The 16,573-nt window shown below is 56.2% G+C and overlaps 1 protein-coding gene across 1 annotated transcript in view; it reads left to right on the top strand.

The window, feature by feature from the left end:
- LOC132805474 (CUGBP Elav-like family member 3-A) overlaps window positions 1-16,573 on the top strand; it is a 73,187-nt gene that overhangs the window by 35,796 nt on the left and 20,818 nt on the right. The window contains exons 3-9 of the mRNA XM_060820569.1: window positions 3,449-3,497; window positions 5,508-5,636; window positions 6,287-6,366; window positions 8,226-8,373; window positions 8,942-8,946; window positions 11,078-11,219; window positions 14,220-14,372. Coding sequence (XP_060676552.1) covers window positions 3,449-3,497; window positions 5,508-5,636; window positions 6,287-6,366; window positions 8,226-8,373; window positions 8,942-8,946; window positions 11,078-11,219; window positions 14,220-14,372 — 706 coding nt within the window. The remainder of the gene's footprint in view (window positions 1-3,448; window positions 3,498-5,507; window positions 5,637-6,286; window positions 6,367-8,225; window positions 8,374-8,941; window positions 8,947-11,077; window positions 11,220-14,219; window positions 14,373-16,573) is intronic.

The raw sequence follows: 16,573 nt of genomic DNA, 5'->3' as shown, positions 1-16,573 counted from the left end.
ATGCTGGGGGCCGGACAGTGAAGACTTGCCGAATTCTCAGAGCATGGAAACAGACCCTTCGGTCCCACCGGTCTGTGCTGACCAAGCCTCTCAATCTGACCCTGTCCTGTAGGCCAGCATTTGGCCCATATCTCTCGTAACCCCTTCCTGTTCACGTACCTGCCCTGGGTCAGAGGGAGAGAGCGTGTGCCCAATATTGAGAGTCATTGAGATACGTATCAGACAATCCTCCATGCTGACAGATACACGAAACTAATCTAGTCCCATTTGCCAGCGCTTGGTCCATATCCCTCCAAACTCTTGCCATTCCTGCCCCTATCCATCCATCAGGCTGCGGGAGGTGAGCGTACGTCCCCTGTACTGAGAGGGCTAGGCACGAGTGAGGACTGCAGATGCTGGAAATCGGAGTCTAGACCAGAGAGTGGTGCTGGAAAAGCACAGCGGGTCAGGCAGCGTCCGAGGAGCAGGAGAATCGTGGAAATCGGGAATCTGGCCTCTTGCCTGATTCTCCTGCTCCTCGGACGCAGCCTGACCTGCTGTGCTTTTCCAGCCCCACTCTCTCTGACCCAGAATCGGGAGGTCGAGTATGCGGCGGGTGAAGGTGCACTGCGAGGAGTGAGGCAGGGTACACGCTGGGGAAGCAGCAACACTTGGGCACACATTCTCAGGCTAAGACCACGGCCGCTGTGGACTGAGATGGTGGGAAAAGGGGACTCCTTCACTCAACCTCTACCTCCCCACTCCAAAGGCTGGGATGAGACACGCTGGTCCTTGGGGAAGTGATGCGGGAAGTTGGGAGTAAACTCCGGGATAGAGACCCAGAAAACAGGAGCTGGCCATTCAGCCCTGCTCTGCCTGTCCATACTATCGCGTTCGGTCATCTAACTCAGCTCCCCCCCGCCATCGCCCGCTTTCTCCCCTTTGGACTATATTCAACTCCTCAAAGACTCAGCCCTGACTGCTGTGTGCCAGAGGATTCCAAGATCCCCCCACTCATCGTTCAGACTGTGACCCCCTCCCCTCCGCGCTCTCCCCCAGTTATCAGGAATATCCTTCCTGCCCAGTCCCTGTTAGCATTTTACAGTCAGTCAGGATTGTACTCTCGACGAACCCAAATATCCTGCTGTGGAACTTCATCACAAACACTGCTCCAGTACCCCTCTGCGTTCAGACAGACCCTCCTGGCCTCATATATCACACACAATACAGTGCACCCAGCTGTAATCAGGGGGACAGGCAGGAGAGAGGGAGGGAGGGGGAGGGAGAGAAAACAGAGAGAGGGGGCACAGAGAGAGAGAGAGAGAGATAAACGACCGAGAGAGGAACAGAGAGAGAGAGAGAGAGAAAGAGAACCAAGATGGGGGAGAAACAGGGACAGAGAGAGAAACTAGAGAGAGAGACAGAGAGGGACAGGAATAGAGAGAGAGAGAGACAGACAGACAGAGAGAGAAATAGACAGGTGAGAGACAGAGGGACAGAGACAGAGACGAGGGGGCACAGACAGGGAGAGAGATAAATGATCGAGAGAGGAACAGCGAGAGAGAGACAGACAGACAGACGAGGCAGTGAAGGACAGATAGGAGAGAGAGAGAGATAGATGAGCGAGAGGGGGACAAACAGACAGGGAGAAAGCGAGTCTATAGAGGGACAGGAATAAAGCAAGAGAGAGACAGACAAATTAGGAAGGGAGAGAGAGGGACAGACAGAAGAGAGAAATAAACAACTGAGAGACAGAGGGACAGAGAGGTGGGGAAGGACAGACAGAAAGGTGGTGGGGGGGTGTGTGAGACAGGGAGAACTCTTCCTCGTCCCAGCTGAACAGCAAAATCCGAATGAGAGGAATAAGGTTCTGTCATTTCGGTGGGAGGTGGGAGAGCCACGGTCGGAATGTCGTCAGGAACATCTGAGGAGTTCAAACCGACATAGAAATGGAAGCTGTGCCAGGGAGGGATACTCAGGGAGCAGGCTGAGGTGCTGTGAATGAAATGGAAACAGAGCTCTGCAATATCCACAAGGTAAGGCCTCCCCTTGGGGACCTGGAATCGAAGAGAGAGACATTCCTGTTCAACAAAAGCTATTTCGGGATATGACCCAAAGGGGGATATACCGAGTTAAACCACAGATCAGCAGTGATCCCATTGAAAGGTGGAAGAGGCGTGGGACACACTCCTGTTTGATGTGACAGTCTCTCCCTCTCTCTCTCTTTCACCCTCTCTCTCTCTGGCTCTGTTTTTGTCCATACTCCCCTGGTCCCAGATTATCACACACACAAGGGAGGTCACTCCAGCCCAACAAAGAGAGCTGACTACTCAGTTTGGACCAATAGATTAAGGGTCAGTGCTGAAGGAGCGGGCACTGTCGGAGGGTCAGTGCTGAGGGAGCGGGCAATGTCGGAGGGTCAGTGCTGAGGGAGTGGGCACTGTCGGAGGGTCAGTGCTGAGGGAGTGGGCACTGTGGGTGGGTCAGCGCTGATGGAGTGGGCACTGTCGGAGGGTCAGTGCTGAGGGAGTGGGGACTGTCGGAGGGTCAGTGCTGAGGGAGTGGGGACTGTCGGAGGGTCAGCGCTGAGGGAGTGCTGCACTGTCGGAGGGTCAGCACTGAGGGAGTGGGCACAGTCGGAGGTTCAGTGCTGACGGAGTGGGCACTGTCGGAGGGTCAGTGCTGACGGAGTGGGCCCTGTCGGAGGGTCAATGCTGACAGAGCGGTCACTGTCTGAGGGTTAGTGCTGAGGGCGCGGGTACTGTCGGAGGGTCAGTGCTGAGGGAGGGGGCACTGTCGGAGGGTCAGTGCTGAGGGAGTGCCGCACTGTCGGAGGGTCAGTGTTGAGGGAGTGGGCACTGTTGGATGGTCAGTGCTGAGGGAGTGGTCACTGTCGGAGGGTCAGTGCTGAGAGAGTGGGCACTGTGGGAGGGTCAGTGCTGAGGGCGCGGGTACTGTCGGAGGGTCAGTGCTGAGGGAGTGCCGCACTGTCGGAGAGTCAATGCTGAGGGAGTGGGCACTGTGGGTGGGTCAGCGCTGATGGAGTGGGCACTGTCGGAGGGTCAGCGCTGAGGGAGTGGGCACTGTCGGAGGGTCAGTGCTGAGGGAGTGGGGACTGTCAGAGGGTCAGTGCTGAGGGAGTGGGCACTGTGGGAGGGTCAGTGCTGAGGGAGTGGGCCCTGTCGGAGGGTCAGTGCTGAGGGAGTGGGCCCTGTCGGAGGGTCAGTGCTGAGGGAGAGGGCACTGTCGGAGGGTCAGTGCTGAGGGCGCGGGCACTGTCGGAGGGTCAGTGCTGAGGGAGCGGGCACTGTCGGAGGGTCAGTGCTGAGGGAGTGGGCACTGTGGGTGGGTCAGCGCTGATGGAGTGGGCACTGTCGGAGGGTCAGCGCTGAAGGAGTGGGCACTGTCGGAGGGTCAGTGCTGAGGGAGTGGGCACTGTGTTCTGATGTCTGACCGTCTGGATTTTCAGATGAGCCGACCTATCCAGGTGAAGCCAGCGGACAGTGAGGGACGAGGAGGTAAGCAGCTATCTTTGTCCCTCCTTCTCTCTGCGCTTGTGACCTTTGAGTGTGTCCCCTGGAGGGAGAGTCCCTTCCTGGGCCAGGCAGCACTGCTCCCGCTCAGGGGGATTCACTCAGCCCCTGCCATGTCCAGCAGGAGACAGGCTAACCCCTCTGGGACAGTCTGTGTATCTCAGAGTTGAGGTTCCCTTCTCACTGTTTCTCAGTCACGGGGCAAGAAAAACCACATCCGAGAAAGCTGCTCCTTATCCTGGACTTTAATGGGGGACAGTACTGTCCAGCACAGGGACAGGCCCTTCGGCCCACAGTGCTGTACTGAACCTGACCCCAAGTTAAACTCCTCCCTTCTGCCTGCCCTTGGTCCACCTCCCTCCATTCCTTCCCTCTCCATGTGTTTATCTAAAAGCCCCTTAAACCCCCCCCTGATTGTATCTGCTCCCCCCACCTCCCCTGGCAGCAGGTTCCAGACTCCTGCCTCACTCTGTGTAAATACCCTGCCCCTCACGTCCCCCTCTCACCTTAAATACACCCCTCCCCCTAGTTTTAAACATTTCAACTCTGGGAAAGACATTCTGACCCCTCAGCCCGATCTATGAATCTCAGAGTGTTACCGGTTTCTATCAAGTCTCCCCTCGGCCTCTGACGCTCCCGAGATAACAACCTGAGTTTTTCCAGCCTCTCCTTATAGCCCGTCCCCTCTAATCCAGGCAGCATCCTGGGAAACCTCTGCATGACCCTCCCCATCCTCCCTGTAATGTGGGGACCAGAACTGAACGCGATACTCTCACCAAACTCTGAGAAAGCTGCAACATGACGTCCTGACCCTTGTGCTCAATTCCCCGACCAATAAAGACAAGCGTCCCATCCACCTTCCTCCCCCCACCCTCCCGACCTGCGCGGTCACTGTCAGGGGATGATGGACTGGAACCCGGAGATCCCTCAGGACATCAGGGTGGGTCAGGGGTCACTTCTCCTGAACATGTGACCTGCCAGAGTGCAGCACCCCACACTTCCCGGGAATAAACCCCACCTGCCATTCCTCCGCACATATCTGCAACAGTGTAGAGGGAGCTTTACACTGTATCTAACCCCGTGCTGTCCCTGTCCTGGGAGTGTTTGATGGGGGGACAGTGTAGAGGGAGCTTTACTCTGTATCTCACACCGTGCTATACCTGTCCTGGGAGGGTTTGATGGGGGGGGACAGTGTAGAGGGAACTTTACTCTGTATCTAACCCCGTGCTGTCCCTGTCCTGGGAGTGTTTGATGTGGGTCAGTGTAGAGGGAGCTTTACTTTGTATAGAACCCCGTGCTGTCCCTGTCCTGGGAGTGTTTGATGGGGGGACAGTGTGGAGGGAGCTTTACTCTGTATCTAACCCCATGCTGTCCTTGTCCCTGGGAGTGTTTGATGGGGGGACAGTGTAGAGGGAGCTTTACTCTGTATCTAACCCCGTGCTGTCCCTGTCCTGGGAGGGTTTGATGGGGGGGGACAGTGTAGAGGGAGCTTTACTCTGTATCAAACCCCGTGCTGTCCCTGGGAGTGTTTGATGAGGGGACAGTGTAGAGTGAGCTTTACTCTGTATCTAACCCCATGCTGTCCCTGTCCTGGGAGTGTTTGATGAGGGGACAGTGTAGAGGGAGCTTTACTCTGTATCTAACGTCGTGCTGTCCCTGTCCTGGGAGTGTTTGATGGGGGGACAGTGTAGAGGGAGCTTTACTCTGTATCTAACCCCGTGCTGTCCCTGTCCCTGGGAGTGTTTGATGGGGGGACAGTGTAGAGGGAGCTTTACCCTGTATCTAACCCTGTGCTGTCCCTGTCCCTGGGAGTGTTTGATGGGGGGACAGTGTAGAGGGAGCTTTACTCTGTATCTAACCCCCTGCTGTCCCTGTCCCTGGGATGGGGGGACAGTGTAGAGGGAGCTTTACCCTGTATCTAACCCTGTGCTGTACGGTGAAATCTCCCATTAGCCGAAGTGCCTGGATTCCCACAGCCTTGTCCTTGTTTTCCAGACGACAGGAAGCTGTTTGTTGGGATGTTGGGGAAGCAGCAGACGGATGACGATGTCCGGAAAATGTTTGAGTCCTACGGGACAATCGAGGAGTGTACGATCCTGCGAGGGGCTGACGGGACCAGTAAAGGTAGTGGGGCCCGGGCCCACTTTCAGCGCACCCCGGCCTCCGAGACCCAGCACAGAAACAGGCCATTCGGCCTCTCCGCTCCCTGCTGGTGTTTCTGCTCCCCGTGGGAGCGAGCCCCCCATTCTCCCCCCACTCCCTGTGGGAGCGAGCCCCCCATTCTCCCCCCACTCCCCGTGGGAGCGACTCCCCCATTCTCCCCCCACTCCCCGTGGGAGCGACTCCCCCATTCTCCCCCCACTCCCTGTGGGAGCGAGTCCCCCATTCTCCCCCCACTCCCTGTGGGAGCGAGCCCCCCATTCTCCCCCCACTCCCCGTGGGAGCGAGTCCCCCATTCTCCCCCCACTCCCCGTGGGAGCGAGTCCCCCATTCTCCCCCCACTCCCTGTGGGAGCGAGCCCCCCATTCTCCCCCCACTCCCTGTGGGAGCGAGCCCCCCATTCTCCCCCCACTCCCTGTGGGAGCGAGCCCCCCATTCTCCCCCCACTCCCTGTGGGAGCGAGTCCCACACACCCCTGGCTCTGTGAGGGTCCCGACCCTGACAGTGTGGGACTGCAGTGGACTCCCTGGAGACTGAGGGAGTCTTGCCCTGACCTGTAATCCGTGAGCCTATCCCCTCCTGGGCCCTGTGCTAATGGTTCTCTGTTTGAACAGGCTGCGCCTTTGTGAAGTTCCAGCTGCATCTCGAAGCACAGGCTGCGATCGACGCTCTGCATGGAAGCCAGACCTTACAGGTAGAACCCGCACGTTGACATGGCAACCTTGGTGGGGTAGTGGTCTCAGCAGAATGGGGAAGGGTTGCTGTTATATACTGCCGTTGCAGGCTTTGGGATCTGTACCAGCTCCTTCCCACATATTGCCTGACAGAACACACCAGGATTTCTGACGGAGAGCTGATGCTCCCGATTCAGACTCTCCTGCTCCTCGGATAGTGCCTGACCGGCTGTGTTTTTCCAGCACTACGCTTATTGACGAGGGTCCCTCAAGAGATGTGTGTTCATTCAAACATAGCCCATCCACTGACATCCTTAGCCAATACAAAACATGGACATGGGATGGGGTTTGGATCCATTGGGACTGTGTACAGTGGGAGGGAATGGGAAGGGGTTTGGGTCCATTGGGATTGTGTACAGTGGGATGGAATGGGAAGGGGTTTGGGTCCATTGGGATTGTGTACAGTGGGAGGGAATGGGAAGGGGTTGGGGCCCATTGGGATTGTGTACAGTGGGAGGGAATGGGAAGGGGTTTAGGTCCATTGGGATTGTGTACAGTGGGAGGGAATGGGAAGGGGTTGGGGTCCATTGGGATTGTGTACAGTGGGAGGGAATGGGAAGGGGTTGGGGCCCATTGGGATTGTGTACAGTGGGAGGGAATGGGAAGGGGTTTGGGTCCATTGGGATTGTGTACAGTGGGAGGGAATGGGAAGGGGTTTGGATCCATTGGGATTGTGTACAGTGGGAGTGAATGGGAAGGGGTTTGGGACCATTGGGATTGTGTACAGTGGGAGGGAATGGGAAGGGGTTTGGGACCCATTGGGATTGTGTGCAGTGGGGGGGGAATGGGAAGGGGTTGGGGCCCATTGGGATTGTGTACAGTGGGAGGGAATGGGAAGGGGTTTGGATCCATTGGGATTGTGTACAGTGGGAGTGAATGGGAAGGGGTTTGGGTCCATTGGGATTGTGTACAGTGGGAGGGAATGGGAAGGGGTTGGGGCCCATTGGGATTGTGTACAGTGGGAGGGAATGGGAAGGGGTTTGGATCCATTGGGATTGTGTACAGTGGGGGGGAATGGGAAGGGGTTTGGGTCCATTGGGATTGTGTACAGTGGGAGGGAATGGGAAGGGGTTGGGGCCCATTGGGATTGTGGACGGTGGGAGGGAATGGGAAGGGGTTTGGGTCCATTGGGATTGTGTACAGTGGGAGGGAATGGGAAGGGGTTTGGGTCCATTGGGATTGTGTACAGTGGGGGGGAATGGGAAGGGGTTTGGGTCCATTGGGATTGTGTACAGTGGGAGGGAATGGGAAGGGGTTTGGGTCCATTGGGATTGTGTACAGTGGGAGGGAATGGGAAGGGGTTGGGGCCCATTGGGATTGTGGACAGTGGGAGGGAATGGGAAGGGGTTGGGGCCCATTGGGATTGTGTACAGTGGGAGGGAATGGGAAGGGGTTTGGGTCCATTGGGATTGTGTACAGTGGGAGGGAATGGGAAGGGGTTTGGGTCCATTGGGATTGTGTACAGTGGGGGGGAATGGGAAGGGGTTTGGGTCCATTGGGATTGTGTACAGTGGGAGGGAATGGGAAGGGGTTTGGGTCCATTGGGATTGTGTACAGTGGGAGGGAATGGGAAGGGGTTGGGGCCCATTGGGATTGTGGACAGTGGGAGGGAATGGGAAGGGGTTGGGGCCCATTGGGATTGTGTACAGTGGGAGGGAATGGGAAGGGGTTTGGGGCCCATTGGGATTGTGTACAGTGGGAGGGAATGGGGTTTGGTTTTTTGCCCTTGCTGAGGATGCCTGAGCCTGGGGCCTGGGATGGGAGGATGACCTGCCCGGTTGGGTACATAGTTTGACCCCTCTCTCTGTGTTGTGGCCAGGGGGCCTCTTCGAGCCTGGTGGTGAAGTTTGCTGACACTGACAGGGAGAGGACCCTCCGCCGGATGCAGCAGGTTGCTGGTCAGCTGGGAATGTTCAGCCCGATGGCGGTGCAGTTGGGAACCTACACTGCTTACACTCAGGTGGTATGTCACCCCGAACCGGGACCACCCACCCACCCACACGGCCACATCCACCTCCCTCCTGATTGTACCAGAATCCCAGAGACTGAGTACAGCCGAGTGGAGACCCTTCTGCCAGCTGTGAGCATGCTAGCCCTCTGCAGGGATGAACCACGAAACCCAGCCTTTCCCGTGCATCTCCACGGGCCTGTGTGTGTGAGACTGCGTGTGTGTGTGTGAGTGCGTGTGCGTGTGGTGTGCGTGTGAATGTGTGTGAGTGTGCGTGGTGTGTGAGTGTGTGTGTGTGTGAGTGTGCGTGTGCATTTATGTGTGGTGTGCGTGTGTGTGTATGTGATTGTGCGTGCGTGTGGTGTGTGTGTGTGCGTGTGGTGTGCGTGTGAGTGTGTGTGAGTGTGCGTGGTGTGCGTGTGTGAGTGTGTGTGTGTGAGAGTGAGTGTGTGTGTGAGTGTGCGTGTGCGTGTACGTGTGGTGTGCGTGTGAGTGTGAGTGTCTCTGTGAGTGTGCGTGTGTGAGTGTGTGTGTGTGTGTGTGGGTGAGTGTGAGTGAGGGAGTGTGTGTGTGTGAGAGAGTGTGAGTGGATGTGGGTGTGTCTGTGTGTGTGTGTATGTGAGTGTGTGTGTGTGTGTGAGTGTGTGTGTGAGTGTCTGTGTGTGTGTGTGTGTGTGAGAGTGTGTGTGAGTGTGTGTGAGTGTGTGAATGTGTGTGTGAGTGTGTGAGTGTGAGTGTGTGTGTGTGTGAGTGTGTGTGTGAGTGTGTGTGTGAGTGTGTGTGTGAGTGTGAGTGTGTGAGTGTGTGTGTGAGTGTGTGTGTGAGTGTGAGTGTGTGTGTGTGTGAATGTGTGTGTGTGTGTGTGTGTGAGTGTGTGTGTGAGTGTGTGTGTGAGTGTGAGTGTGTGAGTGTGTGTGAGTGTGTGTGTGAGTGTGTGTGTGAGTGTGAGTGTGTGAGTGTGTGTGTGAGTGTGTGTGTGAGTGTGTGTGTGTGAGTGTGTGAGTGTGTGTGTGTGTGTGTGTGAGTGTGTGTGTGTGTGTGTGTGTGAGTGTGTGTGTGAGTGTGTGTGTGAGTGTGAGTGTGTGAGTGTGTGTGTGAGTGTGTGTGTGTGTGTGAGTGTGTGAGTGTGAGTGTGGGTGAGTGTGTGTCTTTCTGGGTCCATCCGTGCTGGGCCCTGCCGTCAGTCTCGAGCCTACCCCGCCCTCCCTCGCTCCCTCCCCGTCTCCCCCTCTCCCCAGGCTGCCTCTCTCTAACACACTCTCTCCCTCCCTGTCTCCCCCTCTCCCCAGGCTGCCTCTCTCTAACACTCTCTCTCTCCCTGTCTCCCCCTCTCCCCAGGCTGCCTCTCTCTAACACACTCTCTCCCTCCCTGTCTCCCCCTGTCCCCAGGCTGCCTCTCTCTAACACTCTCTCTCTCCCTGTCTCCCCCTCTCCCCAGGCTGCCTCTCTCTAACACTCTCTCTCTCCCTGTCTCCCCCTCTCCCCAGGCTGCCTCTCTCTAACACACTCTCTCCCTCCCTGTCTCCCCCTCTCCCCAGGCTGCCTCTCTCTAACACACTCTCTCCCTCCCTGTCTCCCCCTCTCCCCAGGCTGCCTCTCTCTAACACACTCTCTCCCTGTCTCCCCCTCTCCCCAGGCTGCCTCTCTCTAACACTCTCTCTCTCCCTGTCTCCCCCTCTCCCCAGGCTGCCTCTCTCTAACACTCTCTCTCCCTGTCTCCCCCTCTCCCCAGGCTGCCTCTCTCTAACACACTCTCTCTCCCCGTCTCCCCCTCTCCCCAGGCTGCCTCTCTCTAACACACTCTCTCCCTCCCTGTCTCCCCCTGTCCCCAGGCTGCCTCTCTCTAACACTCTCTCTCTCCCTGTCTCCCCCTCTCCCCAGGCTGCCTCTCTCTAACACTCTCTCTCTCCCTGTCTCCCCCTCTCCCCAGGCTGCCTCTCTCTAACCCTCTCTCTCTCTCCCTGTCTCCCCCTCTCCCCAGGCTGCCTCTCTCTAACACACTCTCTCCCTGTCTCCCCCTCTCCCCAGGCTGCCTCTCTCTAACACTCTCTCTCTCCCTGTCTCCCCCTGTCCCCAGGCTGCCTCTCTCTAACTCTCTCTCTCTCCCTGTCTCCCCCTCTCCCCAGGCTGCCTCTCTCTAACACTCTCTCTCTCCCTGTCTCCCCCTGTCCCCAGGCTGCCTCTCTCTAACACTCTCTCTCTCCCTGTCTCCCCCTCTCCCCAGGCTGCCTCTCTCTAACACTCTCTCTCTCCCTGTCTCCCCCTCTCCCCAGGCTGCCTCTCTCTAACACTCTCTCTCTCCCTGTCTCCCCCTGTCCCCAGGCTGCCTCTCTCTAACACTCTCTCTCTCCCTGTCTCCCCCTCTCCCCAGGCTGCCTCTCTCTAACACTCTCTCTCTCCCTGTCTCCCCCTCTCCCCAGGCTGCCTCTCTCTAACACTCTCTCTCCCCGTCTCCCCCTCTCCCCAGGCTGCCTCTCTCTCACACTCTCTCTCTCTCTGTCTCCCCCTCTCCCCAGGCTGCCTCTCTCTAACTCTCTCTCTCTCTCCCCGTCTCCCCCTCTCCCCAGGCTGCCTCTCTCTAACCCTCTCTCTCTCCCTGTCTCCCCCTCTCCCCAGGCTGCCTCTCTCTCACACTCTCTCTCTCCCTGTCTCCCCCTCTCCCCAGGCTGCCTCTCTCTAACACTCTCTCTCTCTCTCCCCCTCTCCCCTGCCTCCCCCCCCAGCAGCTGATGCAACAACAAGCTGCTCTGATGGCTGCAGCACACAGCACCTACCTGAACCCCATGGCCACGGCTATACAAATGCAGCAGCTCCCGAACATCAGTCCCGGCAGTCTGCTCACCACCCCACTCACGTCTGCATCAGGTGGGTCTGCTTCGAAACTATGGGCACAGGGACCGGGGGCAGAAACTGTGGGCGAGTGTGTCCCCCTCTTCCCAGGGTAGAGGGGTGGACGGTATACCCTGGGGGGTATCTGCTGGTTCAGGACGCTGTGTCGCTGCCTCATATATGTCTATTTGTTTTTGCCTCTCGATCTTTCACTCTCTCTCTATTTGTCTCCCTGCCTGGCTCTGTAACCGTCTCTGTCCGTCTGTCTGTCTGTCTCTCTCTCCCTTTGTGTGTCACTCCCTGGTTTCCTCTCCATCTCACTATCTCCCCTGCTTGCCTGTCTCCATTCTCCCTGCCTTTTCTCTGTCTGTCGCTATATCTCTGTCTCACAATCTCTCTTTCACTTTGAGACTCTCTGTCCAAGTGTCCCGATCTGTCTATTGTAATCTCTCTGTCTCTATCTATCTTTGTATCTGGATGTGTGTGTGTGTGTGTGTGTGTGTGTGTGTGTGTGTGTGTGTGTGTGTGTATATCTGTGTGTATCTGTGTGTGTGTGTGTATATCTGTGATTGTGTGTATATCTGTGATTGTGTGTATATCCGTGTGTGTGTGTATCTGTGAGTGTGTGTGTGTATATCTGTGATTGTGTGTGTGTGTGTGAGTGTGTGTGTGAGAGTGTGTATATCTCTGAGTGTGTGTGTGTGTATCTGTGTGTGTGTGTGTGTGTATCTGTGAATGTGTGTGTGTGTGTGAGTGTGTGTGTGAGAGTGTGTATATCTCTGAGTGTGTGTGTGTGCGTGCGTGTGTGTGTGTGAGTGTGTGTGTTCGTGTATGTGTGTGAGTGAATGAGTGCGTGTGTGTGTGCATGCGTGTGTGTGTGTGAATGAGTGTTTGTGTGAGTGTGCGTGTATGTGAGTGTGAGTGTGTTTATCTGTAAGTGTGTGTGTATGTGAATGTGTGTGTATATCTGTGTGTGTGTGTGTATATATCTGTGAGTGTGGGTGTGTGTGTATATCTGTGTGTTTGTGAGTGTGTGCGAGTGTGTATCTCTGTGAGTGGTGTGTGAGTGTGTATATCTGTGAGTGTGGGAGTAGTGTGTCTGAGTGTGTATATCTGTGAGTGTGTGTGTGTGTATATTTGTGTGAATGTGTATATCTGTGTGTGTGTGTGTGTGTGTGTGAGTGTATATCTGTGTGTATGAGTGTGTATATCTGTGAGTGTGTTTGAGTCTGTGAGAGTGTGTATACCTGTGAGTGTTTGTGTGTGTATATATGAGTGTGTGTGTGTCAGTGTGTATATCTGTGTGTGTGAGTGAGTGTGTGTGAGTGAGTGTGTATATCTGTAATTGTGTGTGTATATCTGTGAGTGTGTGTGTGAGTGTGTATATCTGTGAGTGAGTGTGAGTATGTGTGTATATATCTGTGTGTGTATATCGGTATGAGTGTGTGAGTGTGTGAGTGTGTATATCTGTGAGTGTGTATATCTGCGAGCATGTGTGTGTGTGTGTGAGTGAGTGTGTGTGTAGGTGAGCGTGTGCGTATATCTGTGTGTGAGTGTGCATATCTGTGAGTGTGTATGTGTATATATCTGTGAGTGTGTGTGTGTATATCTGCGTGTGAGCGTATGTGTGTGTATATCTGTGTGTGAGTGTGTGTGTGTAAATGTGAGTGTGTATATCTGTGTGTGAGGGTGAGTGTATGTGTGTGAGTGTGTATATCTGTGTGTGTGAGTGTGTGTGTGTATATCTGTGAGTGTGTATATCTGTGAGTATATGTGAGTAGTGTGTGTATATCTGTGTGAGTGTGAGTGTGGATATCTGTGTGTGAGTGTGTATGTGTGTATATCTGTGTGTGAGTGTGTGTATATTTGTGTGAGTGTGTGTATATCTGTGTGAGTGTGTGTATATCTATGTGTGAGTGTGTATATCTGTGAGTGTGCGTGTATACCTGTGTGTGAGTGTGTATAGCTGTGAGTATGAGTGTATGTATCTGTGTGGGAGGGTGAGTGTGTGTGTGTGTGTGTGTGTGTGTGTGTATCTGTGGGTGTGTGTGGGTGTGTATATATCTGTGTGTGAGTGTGTGTGTGTGTGTGTGTGTATGTGAGTGCGTGTGGGTGTGTGTAAGTGTGTATATCTGTGTGTGAGTGTGTATATCTGTGTGTGAGGGTGAGTGTGTGTGTATATCTGTGCCTGTGTATGTGTGTGTATATCTGTGTGTGAATGAGGTGTATATCAGTGTGTGAGTGTGTATATCTGTGTGTGTGTGTATGTTTATGTGAGTGTGTGTGAGTGTGTATATCTGTGTGTGTGAGTGTGTATATCTGTGTGTGAGTGAGTGTGTATATCTGTGTGTAAGTGTGTGAGAGTGTATATCTGTGAGTGTGTATATATCTGTGTGTGTGTGTATATCTGTGTGTGTGTATGTATATGTGAGTTGAGTGAGTGTGTGTATATCTGTGTGTGAGTGTGTGTGTGTGTATATCTGTGTGTGTATGTGAGTGTCTGTGTGTGTGAGTATGTATATCTGTGAGAGTGAGTGTGTGTGAGTGTGAGTGAGCGTGAGTGTGTGTGAGTGTGAGTGTGCGTGTGTGTGTGTGTATATCTGTGTGTGTGTGGGTGTGTATATCTGTGTGTGAGTGTGTATATGTGAGTGTGTGTATGTGAGTGTGTGTGTGAGTGTGTGATTGTGTGAGTGTGAGTGTGTGTGTGAGTGTGAGTGTGTGTGAGTGTGCGTGTGTGTGTGTGCGTGTGTGTGTGTGTATATCTGTGTGTGTGTGGGTGTGTATATCTGTGCGTGAGTGTGTGTATGTGAGTGTGTGTATGTGAGTGTGTGTGTGTGAGTGTGTGATTGTGTGAGTGTGAGTGTGTGTGTGAGTGTGAGTGTGTCTGAGTGTGAGTGTGTGTGAGTGTGTATATCTGTGTGTGAGTGTGTGTGAGTGTGAGTGTGTTGTGTTGCACTGAGCCGGGTGTAGCTCTCGGTGCCTGGGGGTCAGTCACCCCCTGGGGACGGTGTCTCATGTTGCCGTGGTGCCCCCCAGGTAGCAGCACCCCTCCGGTTCTGCCCAGTGCCACGGTACCTGCCATCGGACCCCCACCCCTGACTGTGAATGGGTACAGTCAGATCACACCACAGTCAAACGGGCAGACTACAGCCGAACCCATCTACACCAACGGGGTGCACTCATACACAGGTAACTGGCTGGGTGTTCATCTGAGGGGCTTACAGCTGGGGGAGAGGGAGGGGAGGGGCTGGGCAGGGAGGGGAGGGAGGTGGGTGTGTGGAGTGGGGTAGTGGGTGTGTGGAATGGGGTAGTGGGTGTGGAGTGGGATAGTGGGTGTGGAGTGGGGTAGTGGGTGTGGAGTGGGATAGTGGGTGTGGAGTGGGATAGTGGGTGTGGAGTGGGGGAGTGGGTGTTGAGTGGGGTAGTGGGTGTGGAGTGGGGGAGTGGGTGTGGAGTGGGATAGTGGGTGTGGAGTGGGGGAGTGGGTGTGGAGTGGGATAGTGGGTGTGGAGTGGGGGAGTGGGTGTGTGGAGTGGGGGAGTGGGTGTGTGGAGTGGGGTAGTGGGTGTGTGGAGTGGGGTAGTGGGTGTGTGGAGTGGGGTAGTGGGTGTGTGGAGTGGGGTAGTGGGTGTGGAGTGGGTAGTGGGTGTGTGGAGTGGGGTAGTGGGTGTGTGGAGTGGGGGAGTGGGTGTGGAGTGGGGTAGTGGGTGTGTGGAGTGGGGGAGTGGGTGTGGAGTGGGGTAGTGGGTGTGTGGAGTGGGGTAGTGGGTGTGGAGTGGGGGAGTGGGTGTGGAGTGGGGGAGTGGGTGTGTGGAGTGGGGGAGTGGGTGTGGAGTGGGGGAGTGGGTGTGGAGTGGGGTAGTGGGTGTGTGGAGTGGGGTAGTGGGTGTGTGGAGTGGGGGAGTGGGTGTGGAGTGGGGTAGTGGGTGTGTGGAGTGGGGGAGTGGGTGTGGAGTGGGGGAGTGGGTGTGTGGAGTGGGGTAGTGGGTGTGTGGAGTGGGGTAGTGGGTGTGGAGTGGGGGAGTGGGTGTGGAGTGGGGTAGTGGGTGTGTGGAGTGGGGTAGTGGGTGTGGAGTGGGGTAGTGGGTGTGGAGTGGGGGAGTGGGTGTGTGGAGTGGGGTAGTGGGTGTGGAGTGGGGGAGTGGGTGTGTGGAGTGGGGGAGTGGGTGTGTGGAGTGGGGTAGTGGGTGTGGAGTGGGGTAGTGGGTGTGTGGAGTGGGGTAGTGGGTGTGGAGTGGGGGAGTGGGTGTGTGGAGTGGGGGAGTGGGTGTGGAGTGGGGGAGTGGGTGTGTGGAGTGGGGGAGTGGGTGTGTGGAGTGGGGGAGTGGGTGTGGAGTGGGGGAGTGGGTGTGGAGTGGGGGAGTGGGTGTGGAGTGGGGGAGTGGGTGTGGAGTGGGGTAGTGGGTGTGTGGAGTGGGGTAGTGGGTGTGTGGAGTGGGGGAGTGGGTGTGGAGTGGGGGAGTGGGTGTGGAGTGGGGTAGTGGGTGTGGAGTGGGGGAGTGGGTGTGGAGTGGGGTAGTGGGTGTGTGGAGTGGGGGAGTGGGTGTGTGGAGTGGGGGAGTGGGTGTGTGGAGTGGGGGAGTGGGTGTGTGGAGTGGGGGAGTGGGTGTGTGGAGTGGGGTAGTGGGTGTGGAGTGGGGGAGTGGGTGTGGAGTGGGGGAGTGGGTGTGGAGTGGGGGAGTGGGTGTGTGGAGTGGGGGAGTGGGTGTGGAGTGGGGTAGTGGGTGTGTGGAGTGGGGGAGTGGGTGTGTGGAGTGGGGGAGTGGGTGTGGAGTGGGGGAGTGGGTGTGGAGTGGGGGAGTGGGTGTGGAGTGGGGTAGTGGGTGTGTGGAGTGGGGTAGTGGGTGTGTGGAGTGGGGGAGTGGGTGTGGAGTGGGGTAGTGGGTGTGGAGTGGGGTAGTGGGTGTGTGGAGTGGGGGAGTGGGTGTGTGGAGTGGGGGAGTGGGTGTGGAGTGGGGTAGTGGGTGTGTGGAGTGGGGGAGTGGGTGTGTGGAGTGGGGGAGTGGGTGTGGAGTGGGGTAGTGGGTGTGTGGAGTGGGGTAGTGGGGTAGTGGGGGTGTGGGTGTGGAGTGGGGGAGTGGGTGTGGAGTGGGGTAGTGGGTGTGGAGTGGGGTAGTGGGTGTGGAGTGGGGGAGTGGGTGTGGAGTGGGGTAGTGGGTGTGTGGAGTGGGGTAGTGGGTGTGTGGAGTGGGGTAGTGGGTGTGTGGAGTGGGGTAGTGGGTGTGTGGAGTGGGGTAGTGGGTGTGTGGAGTGGGGTAGTGGGGTAGTGGGGGTGTGGGTGTGGAGTGGGGTAGTGGGTGTGTGGAGTGGGGTAGTGGGTGTGTGGAGTGGGGTAGTGGGTGTGTGGAGTGGGGTAGTGGGTGTGTGGAGTGGGGGAGTGGGTGTGGAGT

The sequence above is a fragment of the Hemiscyllium ocellatum genome, chromosome 50 (assembly GCF_020745735.1).
Source record: "Hemiscyllium ocellatum isolate sHemOce1 chromosome 50, sHemOce1.pat.X.cur, whole genome shotgun sequence".
NCBI classification, from domain to species: domain Eukaryota; kingdom Metazoa; phylum Chordata; class Chondrichthyes; order Orectolobiformes; family Hemiscylliidae; genus Hemiscyllium; species Hemiscyllium ocellatum.
Note: the sequence above shows the minus strand (reverse complement) of the source record. Positions and strands in the feature narration are given on the sequence as shown.